Source organism: Electrophorus electricus, chromosome 6 (assembly GCF_041902795.1).
Source record: "Electrophorus electricus isolate QZ-2024a chromosome 6, ASM4190279v1, whole genome shotgun sequence".
Lineage (NCBI taxonomy): Eukaryota > Metazoa > Chordata > Actinopteri > Gymnotiformes > Gymnotidae > Electrophorus > Electrophorus electricus.
In genome coordinates this window covers 11,436,309-11,455,152 of record NC_137502.1, presented here as the reverse complement: position 1 = coordinate 11,455,152, position 18,844 = coordinate 11,436,309, and the positions used below count along the sequence as shown (strand labels likewise).

General features: G+C 40.6%; 2 protein-coding genes across 4 annotated transcripts; one reads left to right on the top strand and one right to left on the bottom strand.

The window, feature by feature from the left end:
- Positions 1–552: 552 nt before the first annotated feature.
- On the bottom strand, positions 553–8,002 carry si:dkey-5i3.5 (transmembrane protein 53). Of its 2 annotated transcripts, XM_081716496.1 has the most exons (4): positions 7,319–8,002; positions 4,968–5,015; positions 1,243–1,724; positions 553–1,033 (listed from the first exon to the last, which is right to left on the bottom strand). In XM_081716496.1, exons 3-4 carry the CDS (start codon positions 1,709–1,711, stop codon positions 672–674), a joined length of 831 nt encoding a protein of 276 aa, XP_081572622.1. In that variant the 5' UTR covers positions 1,712–1,724; positions 4,968–5,015; positions 7,319–8,002; the 3' UTR covers positions 553–671. The 2 variants fall into 2 exon arrangements, with proteins under 2 accessions (XP_081572622.1, XP_026865461.3); XM_027009660.3 differs by lacking the exon at positions 4,968–5,015.
- A 4,660-nt stretch (positions 8,003–12,662) lies between these two features.
- On the top strand, positions 12,663–18,502 carry prrt4a (proline rich transmembrane protein 4a). 2 transcript variants are annotated; one of them, XM_027009673.3, is made up of 4 exons: positions 12,663–12,769; positions 13,002–13,198; positions 13,593–14,537; positions 16,290–18,502. In XM_027009673.3, the coding sequence occupies exons 2-4, from the start codon at positions 13,180–13,182 to the stop codon at positions 18,221–18,223; spliced, it is 2,898 nt and encodes a 965-aa protein (XP_026865474.2). In that variant the 5' UTR covers positions 12,663–12,769; positions 13,002–13,179; the 3' UTR covers positions 18,224–18,502. The 2 variants fall into 2 exon arrangements, with proteins under 2 accessions (XP_026865474.2, XP_026865475.2); XM_027009674.3 differs by lacking the exon at positions 13,002–13,198 and having other exon boundaries at positions 12,689–12,769.
- The last annotated feature ends 342 nt before the right edge of the window (positions 18,503–18,844 follow it).

Sequence of the window (18,844 nt, the reverse complement as noted above, 5' to 3'; positions counted from 1 at the left end):
TATATATATATAAATATATATATATATATATATATATATATATATATATATAAAAATATATAAATATATATATATAAATATATATATATATATATATATATATATAAATATATATAAATATATATATATAAATATATATATATATATATATATATATATATATATATATATAAAAATATATAAATATATATATATAAATATATATATATATATATATATATATATATATATAAATATATATAAATATATATATATAAATATATATATATATATATATATATATATATATATAAATATATATATATATATATATATAAATAAATAAATAAATATATATATATATATATATATATAAATATATATAAATATTTTTTATATATATATTTTTTCTATTTATTGGATGTCATCTTAAACAGTTGTAAATCAAAATTAGAACTGAATTACAAAATGTCAAAAACTGTTTTTATACAGCATTATAGCATCAGCAGAAGAGAAAAATCTGCAAAATATAAATTCAGTAGGCTACAATTACAGAAGACACCATGATAAATATTAGATATTGGAATTTTTAAATTATTTTAAAAGTAAAATCTAAAAGTAAAAGTAAAATATTTTGCTGGATTAAATACATTTTAGACAAGAAGGACTTCACATGTCAATTTAAATGTCCATCACATTTTAGCCTTGAAAGGAGTCATCTTCACAGAGCACAGGAAGTGTTCCAGGAGAGACAGGTACTCTTGAGGATGAGCACGCAGATGTCCGGCATGAACAGACTCTGTCCAATTCTTGCTCATCACTGTAATGCCCCTCTTCTTCCAGTACTCCAGCAGTTCCTGCATAACCTTTGGATCACACAGTGCATCACTGTCAGAGTAGTAGAAAAGTGCAGGAGCTGTCACTGGAGTGTTTCGGAACACATCAATGCTGTGGTTGAAGTAATCCACTGTTTGGTGTTTGAAGACCTGGAAATATAGGAGGCTAGCATGCTTCACTAGGCTCTCCAAAAGAGGGGACACATATCTGCTTATACCTGGAGTGCAACAAAAGCACAGAAAAATCATCAGAAGATAAATGGCTGTAAATAATCCAGACACACCCACATTCTCAACAACTCAACCACAACATTACTGACTTTATTGCTATTGCAATTTGATGCATATAACCTAAACATCTGCAAAAGTTGCACTGGAAAAAATAAAACAGCACTGAATAAGTAAGCCATGTTGTCTCATTTCTTACCTGTAATCATGTGTTCCAGTGAGCCTATGACCAGGCTGTCATAGATCTGTCCCTGGATCCTACTGGTCAGGTCCTGGTAGTGCTCAGCATTTCTGGACATCTGAACAAGCATCTGGGCAAAAGTGTATCCCCCGATGGAAATGGCATGGATAAGCAGGGGTTGCTGTGAGAAGCGCTCGCTCTTGAGGAGCTCCAGCACCCTGCTGCTGTTCTGAAACCCCCATCGAGGCCATAGGAACATGCTCAAATTACTCTCTACCACGAGCACGTTGAAGCCTGTTCTAAGGTAGATCTCACAGTATTTGGCCTGAGCCTTTGGTTGGGAGCCCAGCCAGGGCAGCAGCAGCAGCAGGGGTCTGAGTCGGCCAGTGGATGAAGGCGGCACCGTACACTCATTCTCATAGAAGGTGATACCTTTGCTGATCTTTTGTGTAGTTACCCCACTCAGAGAAACCTCTGTGGAAAGCATTCCAAGAGGGGACCTGTAAAGATACAGACTTATTAGTAAAACAGAATATGCTAGCTAACAAAGGTGTGGGAAAGTACACAATTCTCGCTGAGAATTTTTAACTCTTTAGCAACTGCTGTTTCCTCCATCCAACAGATATGACATAAGTATTTCTTCTGTCCATCAGTCTCTTGCATCAACTAGAAGGGACTTTGGACCAACCATTACACAGAAAGATATTTCTACTAGGCAGTGCATGAGGCATCTCTCACATGTACAGCCTGTGCAATGGTTTAGGTCACTTAAACCTCTAAAAATGGAATTTGACAAGTCACCTTTTTTAGGTGATTGGTTAAAGATTTGCTCAAGCAGTCTGTTAGAGTACAAGTTGATACATCAGCTACAATACACAGCCAGTATGTATGAACCAAACAGGGGGAAATACATTACAAAGACAGAGAAAGTCAAAATAAGATAAGATAAATTAAGTAGGAACATGTAATTAAAAGACTAAGAAATGCAATTTTAAAAGACATCCATGTGGTGTTTTTTTATATGCTAAACGACAAATCAGGTGAGAAATAAGCCATCAGCACCAAGACTAAGCATTTTGGCTTTGCAACTGCAGTCTGAATCTGTATCATAAATCATAAATCGGCTGTCTGAATCTGTATCCTCATTTTTGGACTTCGTCTTTGGCTTCACCCCTCCTGCTTCGGTAGCTGTGTATATATACGTATATGTAGATTGTGTAAAGAGTGTAAATATGGTTTGTTAGGTATTTTGGTGGGGGGTTTTTTTATACTTTCAAAACAATATCAGAGATGTTCTGTATGCACTTAAAGTTGCAAAAGTATAAAACGTGAGCCTTCATGCATCTCCCACATATTTGGAAATCATATAGAAATGGGTGGTTTATTTGTAAAAATCAGACTGTCCCAGCCAAACCTCCAGAGAAAATTCTACTTTGCAGTAATCATTCCACAGAGGACTGTTCTGAAAATTTTATTAAAACAAAAAAGTTGTTATTGCAAAAACATATATAGAAGCCACTGTTCTATCCATTTAACCTGGGGCTACACTGAGTATGAGCCAACATGTCCATTTGTTTTGTGTACTACAAACCTACCTTGTGCTAGATAAGGTTTCACAATGTGAACCTGCCAAGTTAAACAGTGATTCATGTCAAGTTGATAGATAGATAGATAGATAGATAGATAGATAGATAGATAGATAGATAGATAGATAGATAGATAGATAGATAGATAGATAGATAGATAGATAGATAGATAGATAGATAGATAGATAGATAGATAGATAGATAGATAAATTTGATGATGGCTTTATTCATTGCAATAATTTTCAGAAAACTGAGTTTGGGGTTGTTCACAATGGTAACAGTAGCAGAGGGTAATGACATGGATATAAAGTTGCTTGTTTGGAAATATCTTTTCAATTGGGAATTCTAAAGCATGTTTTTATTCTTTTCAAATGTACACATCGCCATGCATTGTCAATACAAATGTTTTTCCCTCCTCAAATTTATCTTATTTTTTAATGTCACAAATTACAGAGAACAGTACAGGGGCATCAGAAGGAGAGAAGTATAAAAAGCAAACAAACAAATAATCTAGGCTGTGAGGCCGTAACATGGAAAAGGAAGAAGTGCAACCGGCTAACGTAATAGAAGTTGTGAAAAAAATGAACATAAACAAAACAAAACAGAAGCACAAATGGAAGAGCTTTTTGTGTGTATTGTACAGAGGTTATCATTTACAAATAATCTTACTGGTGCAATTCATTTAGGAGTGACCCAGGCCAAAATAATAACCAAAACCCACACTACTGAAATAAAACTACACACTAATTAATCCTAATAACACAAGAAACATACAACAGACTTTCCTAACTCCCTGATACATAAACAGAGACAAAGGCCACCCCACAAAAATGGCAGACACTCCCTACCACCAGTATCCAACACCAAAATACCTAACAAACCATATTCACACTCTTTACACAATCTACATATATGTATATATACACAGCTACTGAAGCAGGAGGGGTGAAGCCAAAGACAAAGTCCAAAAATGAGGAAAAATAAGGTCAAACAAAGTTTCAATCACAGCCAAACGAACTCTGAACTAACACCCAGTCTCCTTTCTCATGTGTGTGTGGGGGGGACCTCTCACACCCCCACAAACACCCCCCACCCCTCACCCCCATTTTTCCGTAACATTAGTAAATAAAATATACATTTAACAAGATAAAAATAAACATTAGAATCTCACTAATCCATAGCACTGAGAACCTGTTCAAGAATATGAAATGTATTGGCAGCTTTTTTATTATAAATACTATCATGCAAGAAATCATAAATCAATTTTAAATCTATGAAGATTTAAGGTTAGTCTCGTTAGGTTTCACTGTCAATACAACTGCTGTACCCTGCACACAGTACACTGTGGAGTCCACCACTCGCCTGTGGGAAAGAAAGAGGACAGGGAGGGCACAGCTAGGTATCCCAGGGTGCCTTGTGCCTCCGCACAACGTGTAAATTAGTTACATTTAATGTTGAAAATGTTATTTCCCTATTCTGTGAAGTTGTGTGTATTTTGTAGTTTATTAGCATAGTTATGCGCATGGAAATTTAGTTGGTGTTTGTGCTGTTTTAGTTAATTACCCTTCCATATTTCCTTGTTTCTTTGCCGTGCTGTTTTCAAAAAGAAGTGTGTTATTAGAGCAAAAATGCCTTATGTTTTCTCTGCTACTGATGTTATAATGCCGTATATAGACCAGGCTTGTCTAATATTACCAACACATTATTAGCTGTTTGATAGCATAGTCAAGTCAAATGCAGCATTAAGGACTTTGACTGTAATCTGACTCCCAGATGGTGGAATGAACTTCCACTTACTGCCTAACCAGCAGACTCATTTGAAGAATCACCTATTTGTGGAGTATTCAAATTACCCCAAATTTTGTACTACTATTATATATCACTTCTAGCACTTAGTGTGGCATTGTAGTTGTCATAGTTTGATATAGCACTTATGCTCATTTTGCATTTCTTCTTAGCTTCAGCATTGATTCCTGCATTTATTACTATTCTAGATCCATGCTATCTTTGACTCTTAATGTACTGTACTGGCTAGGATACATCCTAAGTGTACATGACAAACCACTTTTATATGTTGCCCTGGATAAGACCATCTGCTAATTGCCTAAAATGTATATGTATTGTCCTTTGGCATATTTGTGTGCATACTGAACTTACCAGTTATGACAAAACAGCTTTATTCACTGATAGTGGCTGACAGCAGTTCTGTAAAATCATTAATGACATTTTCAGAGTATTATGGGGCCTTTAAGCAGACAGCAGTAACATTTCTGGCCTACCTTTGAGTACAGAATAAAGAAACTAAAATCTGCTGGAGAAATTACAATGTTATGGGTGTGCACTGGAATGTATATTTTTAAAAGAACATCTACTCTACCTCCTTTCTTGATCTCTCCAGAGACATATTTAACATTAACTAAAAATAAATGAGATACTGAGAAAAGCCTTTAGAGTTACTCTAGCTTCTAGAGTTAGGCCTCAGGGCTGTCTGAGCTTGACATGAAAGTGTTAACACTGGATACATTTTCCAGATTTAAAAGATTACATAATTTATTCATATTCCACTTAAAACTGGAATACAGGTGGTTAGAAGGCCTGCCAGATCCCTGCTTTTTCTGAGGGCATTTCTAGATGTATTGCTATTGTAGCAAGGACCCTGCACACATTAATAAAATAAGCACTATGCTCTGTATGCTACCGCTGCTATCAGTATTGCATGTTGTACACGCTGTACAAAGGTAAGGAAAAATATGACCTTAAAAAAGTGTGACCTTTGTGCTAATAATGAGGTAGTGAGTGACAAGCTCTGTCAGTAGGTGAACGGGGGTGTGCAAGTGAAACCTAAGCACTGCCAGACAGAACGGGAGAGCTTAGTTCTACAATCAGCTAATACATATTATCCATGAAAGCACCGCAAGGGGCACAGGAGAGAAAGAGAAGGTGAAGGATAAGTGCTGTTGAAGACCAAGTTAACCAGGAAGCCGGCATACAGGCCAAAGGTTGAGACTCACACAAATTTTGGTTTTCAAAAAGTTTACTGCCTCAGTTTTTTGTGTCCAGGGTTCAGGTGTGTAAACAGAAGATAATAAGCAAAGATAATAAGCAAGGTAAAAACAGAATGAACAGACTAAATTCTGTCAGAAAGCAGGCAATAAGCATATCTGAAAAACAAAAATGTTCAAAAACAGACATGCAGCAAGAGAAACTATTCTGCACCTAATCACTCCAACAAGGAAGAGTGTAAGACTGCATGATGAGGACAGAAATCCAATAATGTTATATTGCAAAACATCAACTGATAAAAGCCTTGATGTGACAATAAAATAAATAAATAAATAAAAAACTTAAACATCAATCACCAGTAATGTTGCTTCATCATTAAAGAGCACCTCTGTCCCATGTTTATAGTACATGTAAGAAACTTCATAACTAATTATGTCCTACTTTGAGGTAAAGGTTAGTAAACCTTTCAGCCGAATTCAATGGGAGCTATTCTGAGACGCCTGATAAATGCATACCAGTATTCATACAAGGCTTTTCCTTCACAATCACACTTTAAGTATCGTCATGTCATGTTTCTATAATACTTCGCAATGCAAAATGAAAATCTAAATTTCGTGTTATTTTTCTGGATTTATATTCAGCTTTAAATTCACATTTACACGCATTGTGCGCACGCTTATCGTTGTATGGGTAAAGAGTTTAGATCAAGAAATATGTCCTCCCCACAGCGCACAAAAGCCAACTGCCTAAACGCAAGTGTTCAAACACAAAAATAAGGATAAATTGACTGAATGCAAAATGATGCCTGAAGTAATAATTGTTACTACATAATAAGTAATTATCTATCTTGCATGTCAACGCTTTTAACTCTCAAGCATCAAGGTGAAAAACCAACAGTAGGTTATATTTGGAAAGTGATTTCACTTCGCTTACGGCGCAAATGCAACTATCAACCTAGTTATAACTCGGCTGCATGCAACGTGTTAACATAGCAAAATCAATATTAGTAGCTAGCTACCTAGATCGATAGTTAGCTTGCTAACTTTTTAGGATAACAAGCTAGCTTTAGCCTACCAAAAATACGTAGACCTTTTAGCCAGCAAAACGTCCTTAGTCTAGTGATGAAAATTCACGAAGATGCTCTAAATATTTACAGGTAATCTCAATCTAAAACGGATGACATTTACAAACACACGTAAAAAATCACAAGCACTGTTCTTTCCCGTTGCTCCTAGTGAGGTCTAAGTTAAATACATAGCTAGATAACCTATATGCGTCTGCCCCACCTAACAAGCTATCTTCTCTATAGAGATTAAATAGCTACCGTTAGCATAGCTAGGTTAACTGATTAGCAACATGGCCTGAACGGGCAATAATGAAACGAGCTAACGAATTAGCAACGTTTCCGTCTGGTTATGTACAAAACCGACAGCTACCTTATGTGTATAAGCCATTCAAAGCATAGCAACACTTTAGGGCTAATTCATAACGCAACATAACTTTACCTTCGCAAAAACAGAGAAGATCTAAACATATATGCTTTACGTCTGGAGATATCTGATGTCCTTGGTCTTGAGAACAATTGCGGACAAACCCCGATAAACAGTACAGTAATAAACACTACGCAGAGCCAGAAAACGCAGAGTTGCCAGTTGCAGTGAAAAGTATAGAAGAGAAGAGTTTCTCCCACACCCATTGCAAGACAAGGAAACTCTATAATAGCTACAGATACCGTATGCCGAGGCAAAACACCAGATGGAAGGAAATAAATCAGGAAAATTAATCTTCAAAGTAACAGTCTTCAGTTTCACTTTATTATTTTAAACCAATATATCACTAATTATATACATATTACCAAATAAAGCAGGCACACATTTGTTGTCTAGATAACCAAGGCTGGAGCTTGTTTCCCCTTTAGTGTTAGATGAGGGATTCTAACTGCTTCTAAAGTTGGCTTCTTCGGCATTTCTTGCTACAAAACAAAATACGTTTCCATTCAAAGTTGCTTTTGGGCTTAAACATGTTTGTCGATACTGTCGGTAAAATTAAATATTAAAGCGTCATGTGTCAGCAAACATTTTAACCGCTAAAGCAATTACCGAAAAAATAAAATAAAATAAAATCAGTTCAGTGGAAACCATAACATTGTAAACACGGCATTTTTAGCTCCGTGGAATGAGCAACAGGCACTGGACGGTCAAGTGACTTTTCCGTCAAAATAAAAGTCAGCACGGAAAACCAGTAGTTGTGTTGCACAAAAAAGAAGAAAAAGGGAAAAATCGACGTCCTGAATTTTAAGCAAGACAAGGCATGTTAGACTGCTATTTTCCCAGCTAGTTAACTAAAGGTAAAGTCCTCATTCATGGTATTTTGCTTATGGAATATATTAGATAATCTAATGCTGAATAGCAAGCAATTATGAGTTCACTATATGATACACTAATAAAACATATAGATGCTTTACTATGGGACATGAGGTTTTGCAGTGGGATGTTATTATCTACATAATTTAAAAAACAAGAAATAAAATGCTTAAATATTGTTTGTTTGTTTTAAAACAGGCTGAGACACTGAAACATCATCATAGCCAACATGGTTACATTTTTCAAAAAGGTTTCTGTTATGTAGGGTGTTTAGCCTGTAGGCAAATTACTGTGGCTGGGAAATAGTTTTCCGCTGGTACTTTACTGATACTGTCATAATCATGTGACATGACTCATTGAAATGCTAATTTTAAGTAAAATATAGGTTTTCGGACAACTGGGACCACATTTAATAACAGGTGATAAGTCAAAAACAGGACATTTCTGTAATTTTGGGGGTATACCCATAATTAAACTAGTGTGGCTGGGACATACAATTTTGTGCTACAATTTATTGTGTCATTGTCAGGATACATGACTCTTTAAGAAAAATGCAATTTTGAAGTAAAATATAGGTCTTTGTACAATTGGGAGCACATCTACTAAGCAATGAGTCAAAAACAGGGCATTTCTGTCATTTGTTGTGTATAGCCTGAAATCAGATTAGATTGAATTTTAGTCACTAGACGTTTTAGTTTATAAAATTCCTTCTTTCTGTTTATGGATGAATTTTTGGTCAATATTTAATTTTGTACTGAATTTTTAAATGGATTAAATCTTCATTAAAATGTTATTTCTTCTTATTGTTTGTTTTTAGTCTGTTTTCGCTTTTAAAATGTACGTTACATGACTTTTATTTTGACAGATTTTGATTCACTATTGTTGAATTAAGTGTTAAGTGTTGCTAGAATCACAATGCTTAATTTTTGAGGTATTTACAATTAATCTCTTTTATACGGAACCCGCCAGGGCTTAGAGAAATATTTGGAGGAAAATCTGTACCCATGGTATAGAAATTTCTCGTTTTATGAACTGTACCCTTGTTTTAATAATTTGTACCGAATAATTTGTAAACTGTACTTTTACTTTTACGGGGGGGGGGGGGGGGGCGTTAACGTGAATGTGGACATTGATGTCATATGTTCAACCAGCCCCTCATTGTTCTAAATCAAACCCTCTTTTAGTTCTGCCTCAGCTGCTACTTTCCTGTGCTCACAGACACTTTCATCAAATCCACATGAATACATATAATATTTACAAAATACAATTATTAATGATTGGATAAGTTTCAGCAACAGTTAAACATAATAAAGTATGATATATCAGCTAATGATGGACTGAAAATAAGTTTGAAATAATACATATATACACACATTTATAAATATTACTTTTCTACACACAAACACTCAACTCTTGTCCATAAGTGTCTTGTATTTGTTCCAGTAGACCACTTTTCTTCAGATTACCTTGGACCTTGTTGACTCAGGCGACGTCCGAGCCAATATCATTTCTGGCTCTCATTATTACTGAGGTAGGCAGGTAGTATATAGGACCTTGCCTAAGGGACCACACTGGAGAGTCACCGTGGGCAGCCCTCAAACCTCTAGTCTCCTATACTGAAGTCAGCCCACTGAGCTACACTAAGTGGAAAAAGGGGGGCTAAGGACTAGTGAACATCAGAGCTACTGTCCAGGATGAAACAACCAAGATCTAGGAGTACACTAGGAAGATGTCCGCAAGTGAAGAAGTGCTTAGTGAATACCTCAAAGAGCAGAAATCTGGGAATCTACTACACTAGTTGCAGACTGTGCAAAGATGCCCCTGAGCCAATCCAGCACAGAACACCGGAATGCAAGATGCTAGCAGGCACAGTGTACATGGAATAGCATAATGAAGTGGCAGGCATTATATAAATGAACATTTGTGCCGAGAATGGGCTCAAAGTCCAAAGTCAAAATGAGCTACACCCCTAAAGGTGAAGTGAGAATGACCAATCTTAAAATCCTGTGGGACTTCCAGATACGGACTGACAAAATGTTAATGGATAACCAACCAGACGTAATAGTGATGGACAAATGGCAGAAGAGGCTGTAGTGACAAATGTAGCAATCCCAAGAGATAGCAACATCAGGAACAAGGAACACGAGAAGCTTGAGAAATACCCAGGGCTGAAAGAAGAGCTGGAAAAGATGTGGAGGGTGAAGGCAACAGTGGTTCCGGTGGTAATCAGAGCACTCGCAGCTGTGACCCTCAATTAAGTTCTGATGGATTTATACTTTTCTGGTCATTTTCCAAACATAATACTTTTCTTTATAGTTTATTATTGAGCGAAGGGATCTTCTTTTACACACTGGTGATAACACAAGGGTTTGCTGTTACTGATGTCCCTCACCTTCAAACTTTATTATTTACTCTTAGACCAAAAGTCACAAAAAAATAGTAATATAACCTAACAAACTCCAACTCCATAGGCAACTCCTGAAATCTTTACACCTATTGTGTTGTGATTTTATAGACTACTACTTCTTCTGCTTATGTGATTAACTGAAGTACATTTAGCTGAAAATGTCTCTGGCTGCTCTACCCACTTCTGGATGAAAATACAGGTGGGTCATGGGAAGAGTTGTGTTGGGAGCCATGGGTAGAGTTTTGAGTCATGGGTTGAAAATAACTGCTTTAATACCTTTAATGCTTTAATACCTTCTGGAGTCACAGATCACTGATTTTATTTAAATTTTACACTTATACATTCACATTTGCAACCCGTGTTTTCATTTTCATTTTCAGTCTTTAAAATGCTTAATTGACTATGTTTGTTCAAATACAATTTTGTGTGTTTTTTTGGGTCCAATATGTTGATACAGTATATCAAAGTGAAAAATAACCTGTATGCACAAGCTTATATAGGTAATGTTGAAAAAGATACCAAACATTAGCATTGTAAACATTATTTAAGGTGGTATATAAAATAATCTCCTCCTAAACGTCAGCAAGACAAAGGAGCTGATCGTGGATTGCAGCAAGAAGCAGGAGCAGCACTACTAACCTTTGAGGATCAGTGGAACCACGGTGGAGAGAGTAGATAGTTTCAAGTACCTTGGTGTTCACATCTCGCAGGACCTGTCCTGGTCCCGCCATACCAACTCCCTGGCAAAGAAGGCTCGTTAGCGTCTTTACCACCTCAGACGCCTAAGAGACTTCAGACTGCCCTCCAAGGTACTGCGGAACTTCTACACCTGCACTATCGAGAGCATCTTCACGGGGAACATCACAGTCTGGTTTGGGAACAGCACCAAGCAGGACAGACAAGCACTCGAAAGGGTGGTGCGTTCAGCTGAGCGCATCACTCGTACGGAACTTTCTGACCTGCAGACCATCTACGACAAGCAGTGCCAGACCAAGGCCAGGAGGATTGTGAAGGACCCCACCCATTCCAACAATAGACTCTTCTTTCTGTTGAGGTCAGGGAAGCACCTTCGCTCCCTGAAGACCAAGACAGAGAGACTGAAGAGGAGCTTCTTCCCACAGGCCTTTCGGGCCCTGAATCAGGGAAACTGATAAACTGTGGGGACCACCACCACCATGAAACATAACTGTAATATGTTCAATTACCACCATGTAACATAACTGTAAATATGTCAATTGCAAGATGGGACTGTACATTCTGTACATTGTGTACATACATATTTAAATATCCATATATACATTGTACATTGTGTATATAAACATAATATACATATATTGTACATACACTGTAATATATTTTTGTATATATATAGAATATATATTTCGCTATGCACCCCTGTTTTCTTTTTCCTCAGTTTGGACAGAGCATGTCACATAATCATGTCACATGACTCATTAAAATGCTAATTTTAAGTAAAATATAGGTTTTCGGACAACTGGGACAACTGGGACCACTCAACCATTTCACTGCGAGTATACTGTGTATGACTATGTATGTGACAAATAAACCAAACTTGAAACTTGAATATAAAGGCAAAATCAGAATTATAAAAAATAGCCAAAATAGCCCAAGACTCCTAAAGGTCAAACCAATTAGTAATCGTCACATTTAATTTCAGACATAATAAATATTTATTGACACTTATTCACTCAATGAATGACATTAAAACTAATCTAGTGTCAAATATGTGGAAAGAAAATGTATTCTCCTCTTGCAAATGTGCTTCTCTGTGCTGTGTTAGGTATTGTTCCTGTCTTGTTATTATGCAGTTTGTTCACTGAGGTAAGATCAGGAAAGTCAAACACTTAGATGAGCTAATACTGTCCTGGCAAAGAGACAGAGGGAGAAGAGCTCAGATGAACACTGTCAGTGATGGCAGAGCTCAGATTAAAAAGTGTAAGAGCTTTGGGCAAGCAGAGAGGGGGAGTGTCAGCCAGTGTGTCTTTATGAGGCACTGAGACAGAGATGGTGCATGGGTGTGAGGGGGTGTGTGTGACAGAGTAAGAGCGAGAGCACTAAAACTCACACACACATGCGCAGGAACAGGCACAGACAGCGCTTTACAGCTGCAGAGCAGCAGCAGAGGGATTACTCCTATTTTCATCTCTGCCTTCATGCTTGCTGGGGTGAGCCCCTTTCTTTTAGCTTAACCTACATGCATGCGTAGGCGTGTGTGTGTGCGCGTGTGCGCGTGTGTGTGTATGTTTGTGTGCGTGTGTGTGCGTGTGTATGTTTGTGTGCGTGTGTGTGTGTGTGTATGTTTGTGTGCGTGTGTGTGTGTGTGTATGTTTGTGTGCGTATGTGTGCGTGCACATCTTTAAACTGCTGCTATTTGGGAATGTATGTCACTGAATGCAGCTGGTGAGGGATACTAGTGCACCGTGTGGTCAGATGGAGAGGGAAATTCAGAAAGAGGAACCAGAAGAGGAACAAGGAGGGCAAGGAAGACTTGATAGGGGAGCGAGGCAGTTGAAGGTCCTACTGCAGAGGTCTTAATGCAGACTTCAGATCCACAGTCCTGGAGGCATTATAATGGATGGTAGTGCTTGCTATGGGTATATCTTTTTTTTAATCTTTTTTTATCTTATCTATTTTTAATATTAAATTGTTAAATTCATCTCTCTCGCTCTCTCTTTCTCTCTCTCTCTCTCTCTCTCTCGACTGATATGAGGGGGAAACCTAGGTCATATGTCTGATCAATACTCTTAGAGTAAGATTGATGAGAGCTAACTGGCTGGGAGGTTAGTGCTTCAGCAGTAATCCAGGCATTCAGAGCCCTGGAACTAAAAGCTTTACCACACCAAAATGCAGCTAAGAACTGGCTCAAGTTAAAAGATAACAGTCTGACAGGACCCTGCCTGGACCCTGCCTGGACCCTGCCTGCCTGTGTGCTGACTACAACAGAGAGGCAACTAAAGAACAACTCTTTTTACTTGACTTGTTTTACAGGTTCAGTAGCAGAGGAGTCTGGAGGCCTGAGATGGAGGAAACCAGGCACATGTTTGAGCAGTGATTTCTTGAAAAAGGTTGCAAGCATGGTCCATTACAGTGGACCATTTTTACTGGCTTTTAGTCTCACATTTTTCAGCAGCCTACACACCGTGTCCCTGAATAGAGATGGAGGAAGCCAGGTCTGGACTCTTACAAACCGAGTTGTAGATCCCACAAACCATATCCAGCCTGCTAGCAGCTCACTATGGACCAAACATACATCTAGAGCCAAGATTGACACCATTACTCCATCAATGACCATCTCCCTTTTTTCAGAGCTCATCATGAACTCTGAGAAGAACAGCACAGCACTGGAAGATCTGGGAGTTGCTGCCTTCACAAAAGCAAATTTCCAAAGTAGACGGAACAAGAAGTCGTCACGGTCAGCTTCAAGTGCAACATGGGCTGAGAATACAAATTCCTTTAAAACCAACAAAACTGGCATTTTGACTGATATTCCAACCAAGAGACAAAACTCTTGGTCAGCTACTCAGGGCGACGAGCAGAATCCTGTAACAGAGCGTTCTGTTACCTCTTCAGGACGTAAAGGTCGTTCTTCTGAAACTGCCGTATTGGCAGAGCTAAGATTGGCTGCATCTCCTCAGTCAGCTGCCCAGACCTGGAACAAAACATTCCAAGCTCTTGAGCCTGCCGATTCCCCAAAGTTCATCCACTCCCGCACAGCACAAAAATCTCCCGACCAAGAAAGAGTAGAAACCAGAGTCAGTGCTGAGTGGGGGCTAAGGCAGTCTGAAGTCATTTCACATAGACTGGATACAGGAGAGCTTTCAGGCGGTGCAGGTCTGGGACAGAGACAAGCAGATCAATGGTACAATGGTACGCAGGTAGAGGATTTTACAAAAAAGCCACTTCATGAAATGGTTGTGAGTGATTCCCTCAAAGGTAAATAACCTTCATTACATTTGATAGCTACAGTTTCATATAGCGATTGATGTTGATTCTGTGCTCCTGTGAGAGTCTTAATATGATGTATTTATTAAACACGCCACCCACTTCTACAAGCAGTCAGTTCGGTGCTACACCATCCCTGGTGTTGTCTGCAGTCTTATTGCTAAAAGCCCTCCATTCCTACAGGAGACATGCTGTGTCTCCACCAACTTTCCATCTTCACTTTCCTGTCCATGAGATGTCATGGAGCTGGCGAGGGGCTGTCCAGTTGGTGTCCTGCTTGCTGCAGTGTGCGTGCTCAGTATTCCAGTGGCGTTTGTGGGGTCGTCTGTCACCACAGCACGATAGAGGGAGAGAGTAAAAAAAGTCCAGCTGCCTGCGACCCTGTGCACTGTACACTCTCTTCTCTCACTTCAATTCTATTTCTGTTAAACCTCATCAAGAGTAAATGATTATGACATGGCTCAAAGAATGTAGTTTTTTAGCAGATTAGTTTACTGTCCTGATTTAATAATGACATGATGATATGTCATCCACTTGCCATAAATCTGTAGGAACTTCGTTCTAGATACTTTGAGTCAGCTTCTCAGACACAGATGCAATTTTTTCCATTTGAAAGCATTTTCGTATTAGACTAGGCTTGAGCTTGGCCGGTGGTTTAGGTACAGATATCTGATCCTGTGCTCCCTTTATCCTGTACTGATGAAATCAGAGTCTCTCACCAGTAAAACAAGGTCTGGCTTAGACAGAGTGCATCGAGACAATGCCCTGTATAAGGAACATTAGTGGAGAGCAGACAGCTAGAGTGATCTCAGTAATGACAGCATGCACCATTAATCAAGGTTAGCTCACAGAGCATGCTCTCCTGTATCTTAGTGAGGTCAAAATTAGGCAGATGCCCCAAAGAAGACAGGGATGGGGAGGTGAGGGACCCTGGAGACTGTATTTATCTTAGGGAATATTGCTGAATCATGATTGGCAACACACCTGATGCACAGTGTACCTACTGTTCAATAAGCAATAATAAATGCTGATCATTTAGATGATCATTCCTTACATTGTACTTTTTCTGTCAAGGCACCATTTATTAAGTATGGCAGATTGATCAGGTTTTCTAGTATTTAAGTATTAACACTTTACATAGGACACCCACACTGCGATGCATCTAATTATTCTGATTATTTAAGCCATGTAGCTGCTACAAGTGTGCCAGTTGTAGCTTTTTTAAATAGCCACACAAATGAGAGCAGCAACAAGGTCAATACTCTCTATTTTCTGAGTGTGTGTGTGTGTGTGTGTGTGTGTGTGACCCACTTAATACAGTCCTACTTCCACATCTCTCCCTGGACCAGCTAATTAACACAGTTCATGTTGTATGTGCCTCTCAGGTCAATAGTCCTATTTTAATAATGATATGCATTCTGGAACTAGGGTGGCTGTAGTTTTGGCAAAAGTCCCATCTACTCAAGTATGTTTTTGATATGTGTGTATCTATTTGTGTTCAAAAGACCCATATTAAATATGAGACTCTAGATTATTTTGCATCCTGTATTTCAACATTAGGCTATAATATACAGACTTTTCTATATATGAGGAGTACGGTGCATTCTTAAAAGAAGACTCCATTGGATTAAAATGTCTACCTTAGATACATATGATAATAAACAGAAGTTACAGTTCATAGCTATTGACAAAAAGTGTGAAGTGCTAATATTAATATGCTAATTAATATATTGCATATTTCAGGCTTGTCTGTGCTTGATGACGGACATGACAATGACTTCATGGAATCTTCCTCTCAACCGGATTGCAACATGGATACCACAGGGGCCTGCAACTCCTCTGACGACCTCAAAATCAACCCTTACAACAACCTTTTCAGCACTCTGTCTCCTGCTTCCCCGATGCCCTCTCCTGGTCACATGACCCCACCTCACTCTGCCATGACCCCACCCATGTTGGTGCCTCTGCTGTCCGACTGGAACGCGGCACTGGCAACGTGGGGCCTGGCATGGGAGCTGCAGGTCTATGGGCTGGCCTGCATCTTCTCACTGGTGGCAGCTCTGTCGGCACTCGGCCTGCTCTGCCTGCCCATGCGCTGGCCCTCCGACTGCACACGCTTTGGGCTCCTGCACCTTCTGCAGCTGCTGGCTGGCTCCAGCCGAGCCCTCTGGCTCTTCTACGACCCATACGGGCAGCAGGGGCGCCTGCCGGCCGCCTGGGCACGCCTGCTCCACGAGGCCACCTACCCATGCCTGGCAGCCGCCTTCGGCCTACTACTGCTGCTGCTGAGCGCTCGCTCACCCGCCCAGCTCCTCCTGCGCAGCACCCTGCGCCGCTGCTCGGGCCTGCTGGCCGCCCTGGTGCTGGTGCACACCGCCCTGGTGGCGGGCACTGTGGCTGTGCTGCGTCTGTTCCCCGGCCTGCCCGTCGCAGCTCTTCTGCCGGCGTCGGCCTTCACGCTGCTCTCCTCGCTGCTTGCCGCCACCTACCTGCTGCTCTACTGCCGTACCTACGCCTGTGCCAGGCACATCTACCAGCTGAGTGAGGCTTCCCCGGAGGACCCAGGCCACCGGGGACGCCGCTACCCGCTGGCTGAGGCCAGCATGTGGGAGCGGGCAGCCGATCTGGGGCTGCTCTCTGCACTCTTTCTGCTGGCATGTGCCGGGCTCAGGGTTTACGCCATGGTGCACGCGGGCGGACTAGCGCCTTGGCCGTGGTGGGGATTTCAGCTCAGCTGCAGAGTGTGCGAGGCAGGCGTGTGTCTCAGCCTAGCGCTCGTCGTCACACACCCTCTCCTGTGCTGTGGGGTAGCTCCCTTCAAGCTTGGCTGCTGTGGCTCGCTGCTCAAAAGGTCATCCACAGGGGGTGCTGTGACAGCCAAGCCCCCTATCCTGTCGAGTGGCTGGTCCAAGAGGCCTGGCGAGAAGCTGGGCCTGTGCGATAGCATGGCGCATCATGAGAGCGAGAGCGTGCCGCTATACACCCTGGTGGAGATGCCGCTCAGCGAATCGGATGGCCTGGACCTCCACTTTCCTAGCAGCCCTCCACGCCAGGCTTCCGCACAACCCCCCAGAGCAGCAAAGAAGGCCCGGTCAGTCTCCCGGAGTCCCTCCCTGGCAAGCCTGGCTGGCGACTCCACGGCTGACCTGCGGCCTCCGTCTCCCATCGATCTGCGGCGCAGCATCGACGAGGCTCTGAACAACGAGGCTCTGTTCCGCTGCAGCCTCTTCGGCTCCTCCAGGCTGTCTCTGAGCACACGCGGACCCCCCGACGGGCAGCCCTGCAGGGGGACCTCGTCCGAGTCTGCTCTTTACCGCACTGCCTCGTGTGGAGAGGTTGATGCGCCCTCGGTGACCTTCCCCTCACAGCAGAGTGGGGCAGCACAGAAGTGCTCCAACTCCAAATCTCTGTGTGGAGGGCCAAGGAGTCATGGAGGTCAGGCGCCTTACTATAGCAGTTTTGGTACCGGGCGTCAGAGCAGCCTGCCTAGAGGGGTGCAGCTGGGGAACCCTACCCAGAAGCAGTATATGATGCTTGGCTCATCCTCCAGAGAGAGTCTGTTTGAGGAGAACCCCACTCACCCACAAACTGATGAACAGGCTGTGCAAGCTGAATTCATGAGCGTCTGCAGACAAATAGACGCGCTGAGTGTCAGCAGTGACACAATCGAACTGTAGGGCAATTGGACAGGCATTTTGAATGCCTGAAGTTGCTCTGGTAGAACATTTTATGCTCAGAAGAACATGTCATTCAAAATGGATCCTGTTGGAGTGTTCCAACCTGCAGCAGTTTGCTACACATCTTATGAAGAGATTGACAATTTTTTTCCCCCTAAAGAGCTTTGTTTAAGAATGAACTTTCTACACATTGAACTTCACAGGTCAAAATGATTTGCATATATGGCATATGATACCAGGTGTAACACTATGATGTAAGTAAATATAATTTTTTTTAAATCTACTAGCAATAAGCCTACCTTTTTAGCAATTCAGAACCTTTCAGAAGAAAACGCTGAGGTGTGTTTCAGATTGGTGTGTGAGGGGGCTGGTTTCACAGGAAACATTTACTTGTGGAAAAGAAAAGTGCTCATGTGAAGTCTGCATGAAGATGTCATTATATAAAGTAACTAAGTTAAAGAAGACCATTTGTGTGACACTAATATAGCAATACCATCATTGCATGCTTGTGGTAGGGAATTAGTTATACCCTTTTGAGTGGGTATTTCTTCCCTATGCAGCTGTATGGGCAAATGTATGAAAACATTTTCTCCTCTGTCCTGGCTTTCATTCATTCATTCC

Coding starts and splice junctions, on each gene's coding strand:
- prrt4a (XM_027009673.3), top strand. Junction 14,538..16,289: donor TGTGAGTGATTCCCTCAAAG/GTAAATAACCTT, acceptor TGCATATTTCAG/GCTTGTCTGTGCTTGATGAC.
- si:dkey-5i3.5 (XM_027009660.3), bottom strand. CDS start 7,509: ATGGGTGTGGGAGAAACTCTTCTCTTCTATACTTTTCACTGCAACTGG. Junction 1,725..7,318: donor TCTTCTCTGTTTTTGCGAAG/GTAAAGTTATGT, acceptor GTATCTTTACAG/GTCCCCTCTTGGAATGCTTT. Junction 1,034..1,242: donor ACTGGAACACATGATTACAG/GTAAGAAATGAG, acceptor GTTGCACTCCAG/GTATAAGCAGATATGTGTCC.